A 15,903-nucleotide genomic window follows, 5' to 3' on the forward strand; every position below is an offset into this window, starting at 1 on the left:
CTCTCCTCCTCCCACCTCCTGTGGCCCAGCCCGCTCCTCCCTTGACATGCTGCTGGCTGAGCCACCAGCAGAAAAATAAAACAATAGTGAACTATCATTTTATTTTTCTGCTGCTGACTTAGCCGGGGGCGACGCTCCTTCCCCATTGCAAATGAGCCACCCCTGTACAGATAGCTGGTAAGAGAGCATTCAAGCTCCTATGCCTCTCCTGAAGGTACTTATTGGTAAAATTATTCAAATTTAGCCAAAAATAAATGTATTTTGTTATTGTTCTAAATATGTGAATGAATGTATGAACAAAAGTAAAGTTGTTTTATTGACAATAAGCATATCAGTTTTAAATATATGAGACCTAATTTGCAAAGGGTAGTATATATAAACTCACAGTTTTGCACCTACATGCACGACTAAATGTACTACTCTATGTAATTCACGAATGTTCCCAGGTGTATGAACAGAAAGCTACACCAAGGGCAGGTTTCTATGCATATTTCTAGGGAGATCATGTGACATTCCAAGAGGGATCCTGTTTCGCAGTTTGGAGATCTCCAAAATGGGCAATAGGATTCTCTGTGAATATGCACATATTCCTTTCTCCACAGGAAAACTGCTTTTCTAACGGGAGAATACCATTTCTTACGCCCCAACAAATATGGGGGTGATCCAGTCCCTCCAACCCCAGAAATAGATTTATTCCAGCCCTTGACCGGACTACAAATCTGACCCTTTCCAGGGTGCAAAGGGGACTGAAAGGAGTTTCTAATGTTAACCTTATATTGGAATATTAATTTTCCCACTCCTAGAGTCAGTTTCGCAGGCATGGCGAAGGAATCCCTTTGTGAATTCCTGATAGGTGTAAAAAAGATAAAAATCTGTCATAAATGTACGTTTACTACTAAACACCATAAAACAACACTGGCTGCTGTAATGAAAAATAAAGCAAAATAACACATCATTACAATACGTAATATGGTCCTAAACAGTGTTTGGGGGAAAAAGAGCACTGCCTACACCAATATCGTGCAACAGCAGCTGACTCAATCACACCTATCCGTCTAACCACGAATATGACCAGACCTTACTGCCCTTAACAAGTCACTATAAGCTTACCCAGATTCCTGATTGCGATGGTACCCCCGAACCATGTGAAAAGTGTCTGTCCTCCCGAAGGCACTGAGAGGCCACACCAGTGGCAAAATATCGACCGAACAACTGCTGATAGCATAATAAATATAACCTAGGCCATTTATGTAACGTGCCCCCTAAAATGCTAATTAACATTTAGTACTTTAAAAAAAATCTCACATCCGAAACAGAGCCTGCTGTGCACGAAGTGAAACGTAATACCTGCAAGAGACATCATCACTGAAATATGTTTTAAAAGCATAGTTTAAAAGAGCCAACGGTACGCCTGGAAGGAGCAAAATGATCAGATATGTTTGCTTATGGCGCATATTTATAGGCTTTATCATTATTGTGAGCAATACTTTCACAGTTAGCCGCTGACTATACAAAAATGATCATACTGTGTCTCACAAGGCTGTCTCTAGGTGTTTACTAAACTTGTTATTCCATGGTTAACTGGTTGGTCTAGGGGGTTTATTACTAATGGTCAGTAATTCGGTCAGTTGTTCCCCTGTAACCTATAGTTAGTGATATAGTGAGCATCGTTAATTCTGGCGAAGGGAAATACTCAGTCCATGATTTGGTCGCTAAGGCTCGCCTGAGAAATGTTAACATACCAAGAAACTTGAAAATAGCCAACCTGATTCCCATAGTTATTCTCCATTTACTGCTGGTATGTCACCTAGACATCTAACCAACTTTCAGACACTAACCTTAGAGTGGGGAGGCATAATGTGGCTTCAACAGAGCACAAAGTAAGGAAAGGGTAGATTACAGAAGAGAAGTAAACCTAAGAAGGTCTTTGGAACAGTAAAGTGGTTGCTGCCCTCTTCTCAAGGAGTGAGAAAAGTCTCCAGCTTTTATTAGTTAAAGGCCAAAGGGAGGTGTAGGAGAGAAGGACCTCAAGCGGTTGGACTTTAATTCCATTTAGATCCAGCTCACCAGGGCCAAGTCCTCACTCTCCCTCAGTCCAGCCAAACCCAAGTTCTCTAAAAGCATGCCCTTAGCAACTGCAGCAAATTGGATGTAAAAGAAATATCACTGAAATTCTCTCTGCCCATCCCAATAACGCTGTGTTGATATTTCACACACACAGAATTTTTTTTATGGGAAACGTAGAAAGCTCTCCTGACTCAAGCACTTACCCAAAATAATTCAAACCTACTTGAGGATGACCCCAAAGTATCTTACTTCACAGATCTGGTTCAGTAAATAGGTACCTTATCAAGACCTATAATCCAAAAAAGCCGGAGGTAACAAAATATTCAGTGAATTATAGTCTACTGAACGCAGAATTCTCCCCTTTCTGTCCTAGTCAGCTGAAAGACTAGGAGATATTCATCAGCGAAAGATAAGAGGTCTCAAGACCTAATAAGGGAAAAGAGACTCGCCATTAGCACAAACACTTCCAAATATTAAGCATCAAAATTCAGAGGCCCTATCAAACTATACTTTCATATGTTTAATGGCACCAGTGGAAATATCGAAATGCACAAATGAAAGACATTGATAAGGATGCAGATACCTAAATAGCCAATGAAAAAATACTGCAGAAACATCAGCAAGGGAAAATGTTTTCCCAGTGGTGCACATAAAATCTAAAAAAAAAAAATCCTATTGTGTCTGAAGCTCATATAGAAAAAGTCTTCCCAACTATGATCAAATGAGGAGAGTCCAGGGGCCGTATTATGCATACAGAGTACTTTCCTTGTTTGTGCCATGACACACCTTTTAAAAGGGCCGTCAGGCACAAAGAGGAACAGTACATCTTATTACAAAGAATATGCTGCCCCAGTGCTTATTTGTAAATAAAAAGATGCTGGTGCCAAAAGCCTTCCTCTTAAACAAGCGGCTGCAGCAATCAAATGTGCGAACACGGAATACTGAGGCAGAGTAATCTTGAAACCATCTCGGGCCTCTTGAATCCACATAAAGCCACTCCAGCTCACTATAGCAGCTTTCTACTTTCTCCCTTCGTGACGCTTTTTCGTTTTCCCTTCCTCCGTCTTTCCCATATGTCTTTTCCTCCCAGCAAATGCTTGAGACAGAAGAATAAGCCCCGACCCTCAAAAATAAGTAATGGTGCTCAGCACCGGAAACAACAAGCACAAATTAAGCACTGTGCTGCCCCCAGGACAGCATGGAACTCGAGCTGCCCTAGGGGGAAGTGTATTCAAGTGAAATCTGGAGATGCTGCTTCCAAGCCGCTCCATGTTTCACGGTACAGGACGCATGCTGCCTGCACTTTGAAGAAGGTAGAGATCCCCTTGGAGGCAGTTGCAGTGAGTGACTGCACCCACCTGCAGGAGATGTCCGGGTGAGGGGGTGGGTCCTGTGGCACACTTTCAGTGTATCACCTAGGACCATGGTTGCCTCTTCACCCATGTCCGTAATACGTGCACCTAGGACCATGGTTGCCCCTTCACCCATGTCCATAATACGTGCGGGCGCAGAGGCAAAGTGATTCCCTCATTTACATTGGGCCATGGCCTCATGCATATGATAGAACGCCTTCCCATGATAGCCCTGGCACTACATGTGTGTTAGCACTATTAGTATCACAGAAGTGGACAGGTGAGCACCTGCGGCTTCTTCTGTAATACCTCGGTGCCCCAGGGGTGCACAAAGTGGGCGCACTCGCATGAAGCGTCCCCTCAGCAGATCGTAAATTCCTCCCCATATTCTTTGACAGGTACGTAATCCCAGATAACTGGGCTGCAATGCTAGGTTCTTATCTGTACTCTCTGACTTTTCTGACTTGCTTTCCATTCTTGAACACAACCCCAAAATATGCTCAATTTAAGATCTTTCATACTTTTGGCTTTAATTGATCACGGCTATTAATTAATAAATGTTATATTTATCCTAAAAGTGTTAATTGTTTAGAGAAATGTTATGCACCAAAGGCCAGTAATTTAAAACGAGATGAAAAAACAAAACACTGCCTAAATGAAATGTTTTCATCCACATTTCAGTGGTAAAGAAGGGTCTGTTGTGAAAAAGTCCCTTGTGGTTCTAAGCCTTCAATTCACAAAATTAGTTCTAGGTGCCTTTATACATATTTGCAAAGGGGATTTTGTGACCCTTTCTATTTTGCAAATAGGAGGGGGCATGAAAGGCACATCCCCCTCCTATTTTGGGTCACATTGGGATTTATCATTGGTTTGACCTCTATTGTGGCTTCAAACCTTTGATTAGTTACCATCCCTGACTTGTGGTGGTAACTGATTCCCAAAGGGGAAGCTAACTGCATGGGACTGTTTCTCCTTCGGAAATCATACTAGAAGGCCTTAGGGGAGCAGAGAGCTGCCTAGGAGACCACTACATGTCTATCTCTTCGACCCCAATGTCTCCCCAGCATTCAATATGTTTTTAAAGTGATGTATGTGCCTTTTGGGCTCACAGTCAGGTTTTAAGCCTAAAATGTTGGCATAGTGGGAATATGAATAAACGGATAGAGGTCTAGGATCTCTTGCAGGCCTTCACCCCTCCGAATTTGCATCCGTTTGTTGGGAGTCACAAACTTTGCCTTAATATTCTCGTCTCAATATTTTTCATAAGTCAGGATGTTTTGCAATCCTCTATGACTTTACATTTAGTGAAACAACCAATTTGTGCATCAGTTGCATTGCAAAATGCTGGGTAGGTCATAAAAACCCAGGGTGCATTTTTGCACCCACTATTTGTGATCTGCCCAATGGTGCATCAGGCTCCTCGTCTGGTAAATCACACTTAAAAAAATGTGCAAAGGAGCATCTCTTGATCAGATGCACTGCAAAGAGTAACATCTGGTAAACATAGCAACAAAAAAGTGAGTGGTATGGTTAGTTATAGAAAAATTCTAAAAGCAAAAATATTAAAGTAAAAAATAAATAAATAAAATGAAATCTTGGTGGCCGGAGACTTGCTCTAATCTTAAAATTGTTGAACAGAGAAAAGGCAATCAAGTAATGGTTAGGTACCAGTACAAGATCTGCAAACTTAAAACATGTTTGAAGAGATGTAAAGCAGATGTTTTTCACTTCTTAAGAACAACTTTTAGTTCGTCAAAAGAGTTTCTCAGCTTTCTACAGAGATTCTGATACCCACCATTTTGGGTCTGGAAAGCCAAGTACCCGAGACACATGCTGTGCTGGAAAATATTTATGTTGGATTCTAGAAAATGTGACCATTAAATTTGACTAAAACAGTAAAATATGTAAGATGATTCACTCGTGTTTGTATCATCTTCATTCAACTACAGCAGCATTATTTTGCCAAAATATATAACCCATGATTTTCAGAAGATGACAGCATAGTGATGTGCATTTCTCTATTCCACTGTAGAAATCCTTTCTATGCTCCTTAGCATCTACATTCACTAGTTGCGGGTTCCCTGCATTAGAACGGAGACCAGGGGCGATGGTGGTTCCTCCTCACTCAGTATCACAGATGTCTGTCATGTGACTGTCATCAGTGCTCCCCCCTCAACCCCCCCCCCTTTACCTTGACATTTAATTAGGTCCAGCATGATAATTACACCCAACTTGACATATTGGCTGCCTTATTGATCAATACCAGGAGTGGCTGCGTGCAGAAACTCTCCGAAGAAGAAAATGCCTGCAATCTGCAGGAAAATATGCGCTCACTTTTCAGGCATGATAGTCTCATCACTGTCTTCCATTTAACATTTACATGTATAATACATGATAGTAAAATCCCACTCCTTAAATTATTAATAAAAAAATAATATTTATTTTCTATCTCTGCAATTTGACATTACCTCAGTCAAGGAAATTAATTCAGTTTAAAACACCCTCAATATTCTTGAAAATGTGTTTTCATACCATAGTCCAGGAACTCAATATCTTACAGATAAGCAGATCAACAACATTCACTAGATCCACTCAGGTTGCCTCTGACGTCAGCGGCTCGAGCACAATGTTGCTGAATGCTTGAATAGACAAGTAGAAATTCTGGGTATCATGCGGATTGCTTACAGTAAGAGGCTCTGTTATTTGTCTATTGAACCGTCTGTGACTCAATGGCCACATAGCTGGACTAATAGGACGAAAGTCCAGCCCCCACTCTTGTCTTTGCTCTCAGAAGAGTCTCAGAAAACAGGTGAGTCTCTGAGTTATATATGAAGTCCTGTGCCATGGTTCTTGATGAGTTGGAACTAATAAATATGTGTTCACAACTGCAGGCTGCTCAGCACCTCATTAATATATTTTGATTCCCTCTTGAAAAATAAGGCCCAGATGTATACTTTCTTTGTGCGATATTTGCCTCATTTTTTGACGCAAAATCGGCACAAACTTACAATTCTATTTTGTACGTTTGCGCAGCTTTTGTCACAAAATGATGCAAATGAGGCACAAAGAAAGTATAAATATGGGCCTAAGAGTATAGAATTTATCTTGTTCGAAAGTCGGTGCATTAGTGATTGATAGGTGCATTTTCTAACACTTACAGTAAATAAATCAAGGACATACTATTTACATAACTCCTTGTCCTTCAGTAAACGAGAATTATAATTAAGTCTGCTCACCAGAAAGACAAAGGTCAGCAGATACACAGTAGGCTGTTAGTAATAAACAAAATGTCCCCACCCTGGTCTTATAGCAACTTTTAGAACTGTATAACCAATTTGGATTCACTAAATGTTCCTGAGCTAGGCAGCATATTATTTATGTATGAAACTTCTTCTTTCAAACTAAGACCCAAATTTAAGAGGGTATAGGCCTCCTTGCACCACATTAGCATCATGTTTTACATTAATGTGGCCCAATGGGGCTAAAATCGCTGTGCCATATTTACAAAGTAGCGCTATGCATGCATTGTGCCACTTTGTAACCCCTTGTGCTACATTAAGCCTGTGCCAGGCATGATGTATGCATGGGGGGCATTCCCCCCAAAAATGGTGCAAAGAAATCTAAAACCAATTTCGGTGACATTTTTAAAAAGAGGCACACCATTATTCATAATGGGCCTCAATGTCCTTTGCAGGATTAGTGTCAACATATTTTATGCAAATCCTGCAAAGCTCCAAACTAGCATCAAATATTTTGACACTAGTTTCCTAACTACCACCATGGTGTGCTGTATCTTAAATAAGGCGCACACATGGTGGCATTGGGGGGGAGGGGGGCGAAGGGTGCAAGAAAAGTGGTGCTGCAGTGGATTCAGGGCCACTTTTCTTAAATCTGCCTCTAATTATTTTTCATTTGATCAAGGGTCTTGTCATGCTACCCAGCTGTTACAAAGTGAACATAATGTTTAAGAGATTACGGATGTCTTTTCATAAACCACTAGCACTCTTCCTTGACAATCAAGTCATTTGTTTTTTACGTTAAACTCATAATCATCTGTTACAGAAATCCTGCTGAAAACTGCTGATACCTTTCGCACCAACATGCTTCCTCAAGGCTATTAGGTTGGTTAGATATACAAAAGATTTATATTTATAGAACCCTCTAAATGGTATATGTCAAAAGACTAAGCTGTGGCTCGCGCGAGGGAAAAGGTGCGGCGCATGGCGGGGGACAAAAAGAATAATAATAATTTTTAAAACGTACCTTTCTTCCTGTGCTGTGCCTGCACTGCTCCAATCTGCTCGTCCTCCACTGCAGGCACAGGCTCCCAGCCTGCCCTGCGTCCAATCCTAACGCTGCTTCCATGCTTCTGTCAGCATGAAAGCAGTGTTAGGATTGGACGGAGCACCCAGCAAGGGCAGAGTAAGAGTCTCTGCCTGCTGTCTCCAACCCGACAATGCGAGTGCCGGGTTGGAGAGAGCCTAGTGCGCATGTAAGTTTGGTTGGGCCAAGACGCTGTCCAAACATACAAGCGCACTGAAGGGGAGTTCTGTGCTGCCTTGCCCCATGGCCCCACCCCTTTTACAATAAAACCATATTAAACATAGTTTATTATGGTTTTACTGTAAAGGTTTTGCAGCTGTTGGCAGGGGGTGGGAGTGCGATACTCCTCCTCCATAGCCTGAAAAGAATGTGTGCTCAGTTTTCTAGAATGAGAAAAACAAAATATCAACGTTTCGAAAGCATCTCACGTAGCACAATTGTACTCCTCTCAGATGAGGTTGCATGGTACTCTAGGCGCTGTTCCCAAAGAAAAGGTGTCTTGCCTTGAAAGGACGGCTACTGAAATTCTCATGGAAGCGTGAAGCATGTATATTGGACACTGTAGACAGACTTTCCCCACTAAAAGTTTATTTAGGGGATATTTGGTTTGTAAGTGAGCACGAGTGCCTGCTTTGATGGCTGTCAACACAGTAGTTTCCACTAACAAGAACCTCCCAGTTGCTTTATCTGTGATTTTGTTAAGTGATTGCCTTTTCTCTGATGGTGAAGAACCTTCTTTTCTTCCACCTATTTGTGTCAGAACGGATGACAGTAGCATCCCCTGTGAGACAGACCGCCAGAAGGAGCAGACAAAAGCCAGGTAACAGTTACCGTCATATGCTTTTGAAATAATGCTAAGAAGTAAATATTTTTGACATCTAAGTTGCAATAATTCACTAAGGTATACTTGTACACATTAACAATTCAGAAAAGAACCCTTTTCTCCGAAACTGCTCAGTGCTTCAAAGTGAAATCAATGATTGCTTCAGCGTGTGACACTGAGAACAATGTTGCCTTGTTTCATCGCACGGTGAATAGCAACACTCTGCGAGTCGCATAGCCGCCAGCGCTCATGTCTGGAGGAGGGGGTTGGTGCTCCCACACTTACAGAAAGATGGAGACATCAAAAGCTCAGTGTACCCTGCATGTTGGGCTGTGCACCAAATAAAGTCTACTTTCCATGGCGCCAACCCCAGCGCAAAAGGAGGAAGGACGGCCAGCTATAAACCAGAGGCTATTTGGGCGACCCCATCATATGCTGGCAGGGGTAGGTGCGCAAATCTATAACGTGATTTTTCTTGGCTGGGGCCCGGACCTCAGTGATTTGGTGGCAGATGACAGCATTTCTGAAATACTGTGAACACCTACGTCCATTTAATACTGAAAGAGATGCTCAGAGTGCCCTTCTTAGGTGTGTGCTCATTTTGTATTTACCTCTGGGGGTGTGAGATGACACATAACCAAGTGGTCTTTCTATATCATTTGAGATCAATTATAAACTGTGTAGAGAATATTCCAAGTGAAAATAGAATTACAGGCCTCTTTCAGGTCACCAAGAGTTAAGACATCTCCAGCACCGACCTTAGCACTACCTGAATAGATGAATATATCCAGAGCGTGCCCTCTACTACATTATATCTACTGTTTGTTAAAGGAGGCATTACTCTTAATGAAAACGTATTTTTGAGTCAGAACACAAGGAATTCACAAACCTGCTCCCTCATATTACTCTAATAAATCGTGTTGACGCTTCATTCTTATGGAAGCATGGTTTGATAATGATATGTAATGACAGACTGAGCACTAAATGATGTGGCATTAATTACGGGCTGTGTGCCAATCACTAAATGAGTTCATTCCTCACCACTGCTGGCCAGGTATGTGCTGTGAATGCCAGTTCTTGGACTCTGGACACACTGAGAGCACATAAAATCTAGTATTGTGATGATAACTTGGGTCACTTTCTGATACCCAAACTTTGTTTTATAATTTACAGAATGATGGAAAGGTCTGCTGAGAAGCTGTTTGCTAGCGCATATTCACCACCAGAGGCATCTTGGCACTAAATAATAGATGATTTTTTTACCCAAGTCAATGGCATTCACTCTATTGGCCTAGGATTGATGAAAGGATGAGCAGACCCACCAGGATTTGAATCGGTCACAATGAGGTCAAACACCGACTAGCAGTTGTTTATTTTTATTCATGTAAATGGTACTGATTTAAGTCACCTCAGAAGGATGAAATGCTGAGTGGCCCTGCCTGGATTTCAACTTGTGACAATGAAATCTAGACGATTCATGGAGTGGATGCATTAGTGTATAGAGTCATCAGACCCATCTTATAATTAAAACAATAGCTGGTTTCTATAAAGACACCTGATATAGCTATGTTGCACTCCCATACAGCGCCATTGCATATCTGTAGTCATGTCAATGTTGAGTTGGTCATTTTGACATTTTTGTATCACGTGTTGTTCTGTTTTACTACCAATATTTACATCTGGCTTCAAGCTGTACCAGCTTATTAGTTTTCAGGAGTATGGAGAAATCCTAGTGCAGTGCCGACAGCCCACCTACATCGACAGATCATCTCCAGCAAGATGGAGGTGTCCTATTATGAGTGGTGGAGGGGCCATCCTGCCAGCCATCTTTAGCAAAGTAAAATCCCCCAGAGATTGGAGGTCTGTGACGACAAATGGGCTCTTTTTAACCATTGACTCTCTCTTCAGATATTTAAGGGTCTGTTGTGCAGAATGTAATAAGATGTCACGTGCTTGCACTGTGTCTGTCTCTAACCGCTGTGCATTGTGCATCCATGTCAATGGCTACTTTGAGGGCATGGATGAGCGCACCCACTCTTTGCCCGTGGGACCATGCAAGCCCTCTGGTTTATATGCAGAACAACCCCCTGACCACTTATGCACTCTTAGCGAGAGGAGACATATCAGAATCATATGCGGCCCGCTGGCAAACACGCATAACCCCTACTATTAGTTAGCACCAGTTAATATCTTGCCTGTGTACTACCAGAGACCAAACAATTTAACGACTGAGGCCCATATTTGTGGGGAAGAGGCGCAGTGCAGCCCAACAAGTCAGCTGCACAGCACAGCACTGCATCACTGGGAAAGGACAGGAATGCGCCATATTTTAAGGCATACAGCGCATTCCTGTCCTTTCCCCTTGCACTGGCGCACAATGGTTTGCCTAGCACCAACGCAGGCACCCTTACGCCATGGAGGAAATCCTGGAAGGCATATTTCTCTTTCTATGTGTGCTGCAGAATGTTGCACACATAGAAAGAAGAAGATGCGAGAAGAAACAAAGATACTTCTCCTAGTTGCACCTCCCCTGGTGAGGTGTAAGATGTTGGCGTATTCCCAGGCTTACAAGTTCCTGTAAATCTGGGACTGCGTCAAAATCCATGGGAGAATAAGGCAATGCAGTGACTCGCGCTGCTATGCCTTACTCCAAATGTTTGGAGCCACACAAAGTGGCGTTACGTTGCTTCAAATATATGACATAAGGTTTGCATCACGCTTGTACCACGTTGCCTGGTGCAGGTGTGATGCGCACCCTGCACATGTTGGTGCTTCTTTGCATTCTCGACGACTAACGTACATGCACAGACGTTAAGAACTTGCATCTGGAATAGTGGTCATACTCTTAAAAATATTTGGACTTAAAAAGATTTGAACAAATATATCTAGAAACTCAAAGACAACAGCCTCTCGGTCCCTGAGTGTGCCATCCTTCTCCCCAACCATGTACCCTCCTAACAGAACAGTAACAGAACAGTAATTAAAATAAATAAATAAATGTCAGCATGGAGTCTCCAACGCAGAAATTCACGTGTGGGCAGGTAGGAGAGCCCGGAGGAAGAGGGGAGGGGGTTAGGACAGGCTAATGGTATGTGGGCACCTCACCGCGTGCCATTGTGGACGCTGTTTCCAATTATGGGTTGTGGTAACAATGTATCCTGGGGTCATTGTCTTGATTTATTTAAATAAGAGTGATAACACTAAAGCCAGGGCTCTTTTACACAAAATAGAACAGATTCGGAGAAAGATCCATATTACACACAAAACAAGCTGCCCCAGTGCAGATGTGAACTCGCGGATGCACTTGGGAACCTGTAGGTTTGAAAGGTGGCCCGGAGGTTTGAAAATGTCAGTCCTTCTTTCAAAGCAGAGGAACCTGCAGCACTTTCAAGTAGGGACACTGTTTCAACATCCCAAAGTGCAATCTCAGGAGGGGGTTCCGACGTGCGTCACTTCATACTTGCCATACAGGGTTCCTTCCAGCAATCTGTTTGTGCCACACCCACGTCTGAAGTAATACATGGGAACAGGAGCAAAGGTCTTCCCCCATTTACATGAGCCACGCCTCCATGCAAATGAGGGAGTACACCTATGGAATTGCCAGGGAACAAAAAGTGTGTTTGTGCAATACATATTAAATAATGGTGACACATGGAGTAGGCGGCCATCCTAAATGGGACACTAAGGCTGATTTTTTTTTCTCAGTAAAATGAAATCTCTTTCAGTTATACCCCATAAGCATTGCTAATGCGATGATTCCTGTTGTACGAGAGCGCTGGTGTTCCTACCTCGCCCCTGCGCAGCCGAGCTTCACCGTGTTCCACCTGTGTGGGGCTCAGCGGTGCACTGATATGACCTGACATCGCTGTTATGCATCAAAGCCGCATTATTTTGCCATTTTCATATGACAGCTCATGTGACAGGCTCATGAGAGACGAAGGGAAAGTGGTGTACACCTCGGGGAACTCTCATAACACCGGATGCCATGCCCTTACGCTATGTATATGAATGCCAGTAAAGGCTACCTATGCCACTAGAGTATAGGTGCACATTAATGTGACAGCAGACTAATATAAGTGAACTATAAAAGTTGTAATATACAGGCATGCTATCGCATAAACAAGAGAATCTATTGCACTCTGCTGAACAAACTAAACAAAATGGAATGTGCTCACGGAACAGCAGGGAGCGAACCAACTGTGCTATCTGATCCATAATTATATAACGAGGGTGCACCATGGCGACGCGTTAAGCAGTGCATCATGGGTAGTGCCGCATGACGCACGCTTTGCGTGAGGGGGCAAGGATGGGGTAGGGCCGAGCAGCTCTGCTAGAAACTGATTGTGTTCGTCACCGTGGGACCTCAGCTGAGGTAACAGTGTGACCTTAATCCAAGACGTTGAGTAACTCGCGGCAGGAAAAGGGTCTAAACATGACAGAAGTGTCCCTTTTACATTGGAGTACACGTCAATGTACAGATTTAAAGATGGGTAACAGTTATTAATGGGGCTGTTTTTAACAAGCGCTTCTGAGGGACGATGATGTCACCTTAGGAGCCCCAAAGTTAAACAATATCCCTGTTATTCCCTGTTGCTCACTAGTTACCTATTTCTAATCAACATCTCCTACTTTCAACTGCTAACCAGGGGCAGAATATATATATATATATATATAACATGACCTCTCCTTCAAGTCATAAATATCAAAAAGGAAAAAGTGGCCTCCTGTCACCCCTCCAGGCAGCGCCTTCCCGTTCTCCTCTCCTGAGCTGTGCTCTCTGCTCTCCATCAGGGCTGCACTCGCAGGCTCTCGGAAAGTCCTGTCAGAGCACAATGGACTCCCTTTAAGCAAGTGTACTAACAGCGAGACAAAGATTTTGTTCCCCCTGCTTTTATTTCCCACGGTTGCTACGTCATTGCAGTGCATACCAGCCACAGTGACTTTGCATTGTACATAGTATTCACAATAGTGATGCTCGGTGAGAGCCCTATATAGTAAATGGATATAATGAGGCAAGTTGAGTCCGATAACTATAGATTAAGAAAATGATTGAGAGCTGCCACAATCACCTGCCTCCCAGGGGCACCTACGAATGTTATCAGATGGCTCCACGTCATTGGTACGCCTCGCTTTCATTGAACAAATCTGTGCACTCTTGGATTTGTAGCTCATTTTGCCAGGCACACCTCAAAATAATGATTTGTAAAAGCAAAGTCCGGTGATTGAAAAGTTGTATCCCCTGTTTTCTTGCACTTCATATACAAACTTAAATTGTTATGTCAGGTGGACAGAGGAGGGCCAAATTTTGCTTTGCATTGTGGGCCTTGTAGTCCCCTTTTACCGTTACTCAGAATGCAAGGAAAAACGTGGATTGGGTGAGTTACACATGGAGCTGGGCACATTGAAAGCTCTGATAGAGCAATACTTTCCTCTTTTAACTGTAAAAGGAATTATTGATATATTTATTGTTCAGTGATATATATGGGAGCACATCGCCATGCTGAGGGAAAGGGACACAGATCCAGGCTCGGGCATCTACTAGCCTGTTACAAGTAGGACGAACCGATATCATCATAAATGTCTTTTATGAAACCCGGGCGCTCACTGCCAAAGATCACACAAAAACAAGTAGCTCACACAATTTCCAGCGCGCACAGCAATCTAAGCACGTCAAATAACCATACTAGACCCTCCATATTCACACGCTGGTTTGTGCATAGAGCGTTTCACTATACTAAATGGATGAAATCACCCCTCACCCCCTCTCTCCCTCCTCCCCGCCGGATGGCAGCGAGGGGCCATGGGAGGGCCGTGTTGTGCACAGTAGCCTGATTAAATCTCACCAAGTATTTTTGTCATCTGTCAAAAATAACATCCATCACTCTGCATCCAAGGAAACCACGCCGTACAGCTCGAGTTCGTAACCCCGGTCTGCTCTGAAAAGGAGTCGCACAGAAATGCCGGATCGCAGTAGATAAACCGCATGAAACAGAGCATATTTGAACATACAAACAACGGGCTTGTGTTTCGCGGGGATCCTCGCACTGACATGCACAATGTTGAGTGTCGGAGGTACGAGGGTAAACAGAAACAACGTGCGAAAGCCGCAGGCGGGAGCAAGCTGACGATAAATGTTTCTTGTCTCTTGGCCAAAACTACTCAGTCAAAAGCTGACCAAGGAAGTCAATTTACTGTACACGAAATGGAAAACACTAGTGAGTTGGAAAGCGGGTGGAGTAGCGCGGTGAGTACCAGACTGGAGTGCAGTAGGACTGCTCGCACTGTCAAAAACATCTTTTGTTGTAAGTTTGTGTCTCCATGCCATGCCATCACCTTTTAATTTCAGACATGCCCGTCAGCAGGAGATGCCGTCGGCACCGAACATAGAAGCGCTTTGAAGCACAAGTATGTGCACGCCATATTCTCGTATGCACCCCACACCACAGAAAACAACAGCGCCCGTGCTGTAGAAGGCTTCCTTGTCCCTGGCACTCTCCGTGCCCCATGCCAGTGCCCTGGCACTGCCCACCACAACGCCAGCCACGCTTACCTGCATTCCGCAGCTTCTTGTTCCTATACACGGACAAGATGACCAGCAGGTTCCCCAAGATGTCAACCACGATGGTGAAAATGAGGATGGAAGCCAGTGTAGACGCCACCCAAGGTGGGCGATCCGGGGGCAGCTCAGGGGGCGCTTGGATAGAGCCGTTCACTGTGCTCACATTCACTCTCATTTTCTCTCCTTACTTTTTCACTTTTCCACCATCAATTATATTGCATTCTCTTCCATTTAGTGCTTGGAGTGTAAAATAGTAATTTCAAAAGAACGCAATCCAAGGGTAACTTTAATCTTTTCCTTTGTTGTATTCAAGCGTTGCTTAGATAGCAGAAATAAAGTCCTCTTCTTACGCTCCCGCGGGGTGGCCGGTCCATAGCTGGCCAGAGAAGTTTTGAGTTGCGATTAATGCAAGTGCTTAGACAGAACACTTTTATAGCATCCTTCATCCTAACCTACCGCCCAGCGCGGCTGCTGCAACTGCTGGAGTTAGCACCGCCCGCTCGCGGGTGTCGCCTAGCGGTCCTCCCGCTATACTCCACCATTCGGCGACAAAACTGTGGCAGAACCGGGGGAACCCCACCAACGCATATAAGCGTATGACATTAGCTCCATCGTGTGGTCTTGTACTGATAGTGCATCGTCATTCCTAGAATCTCTAACACGTGAAATTTCTTTCCAAGAACAAGTGATACCTTCAGCTATTTGCAGTTTTGACTTTCGACTGCTATTAATTGCTTAGAAAGGTTTATAATGAAACATATTATAAAAAAAATGGATTT

General features: G+C 43.4%; 1 protein-coding gene across 1 annotated transcript in view; it reads right to left on the reverse strand.

Moving 5' to 3' along the window:
* MTNR1A (melatonin receptor 1A) overlaps positions 1-15,590 on the reverse strand; it is a 1,054,503-nt gene extending 1,038,913 nt beyond the window's left edge. Inside the window, exon 1 of the mRNA XM_069200152.1 lies at positions 15,116-15,590. Coding sequence (XP_069056253.1) covers positions 15,116-15,299 — 184 coding nt within the window. The 5' untranslated portion in view covers positions 15,300-15,590. The remainder of the gene's footprint in view (positions 1-15,115) is intronic.
* Between the last annotated feature and the right edge of the window lie 313 nt (positions 15,591-15,903).

Source organism: Pleurodeles waltl, chromosome 1_2, assembly GCF_031143425.1.
Source record: "Pleurodeles waltl isolate 20211129_DDA chromosome 1_2, aPleWal1.hap1.20221129, whole genome shotgun sequence".
Classification (NCBI taxonomy): Eukaryota; Metazoa; Chordata; class Amphibia; order Caudata; family Salamandridae; genus Pleurodeles; species Pleurodeles waltl.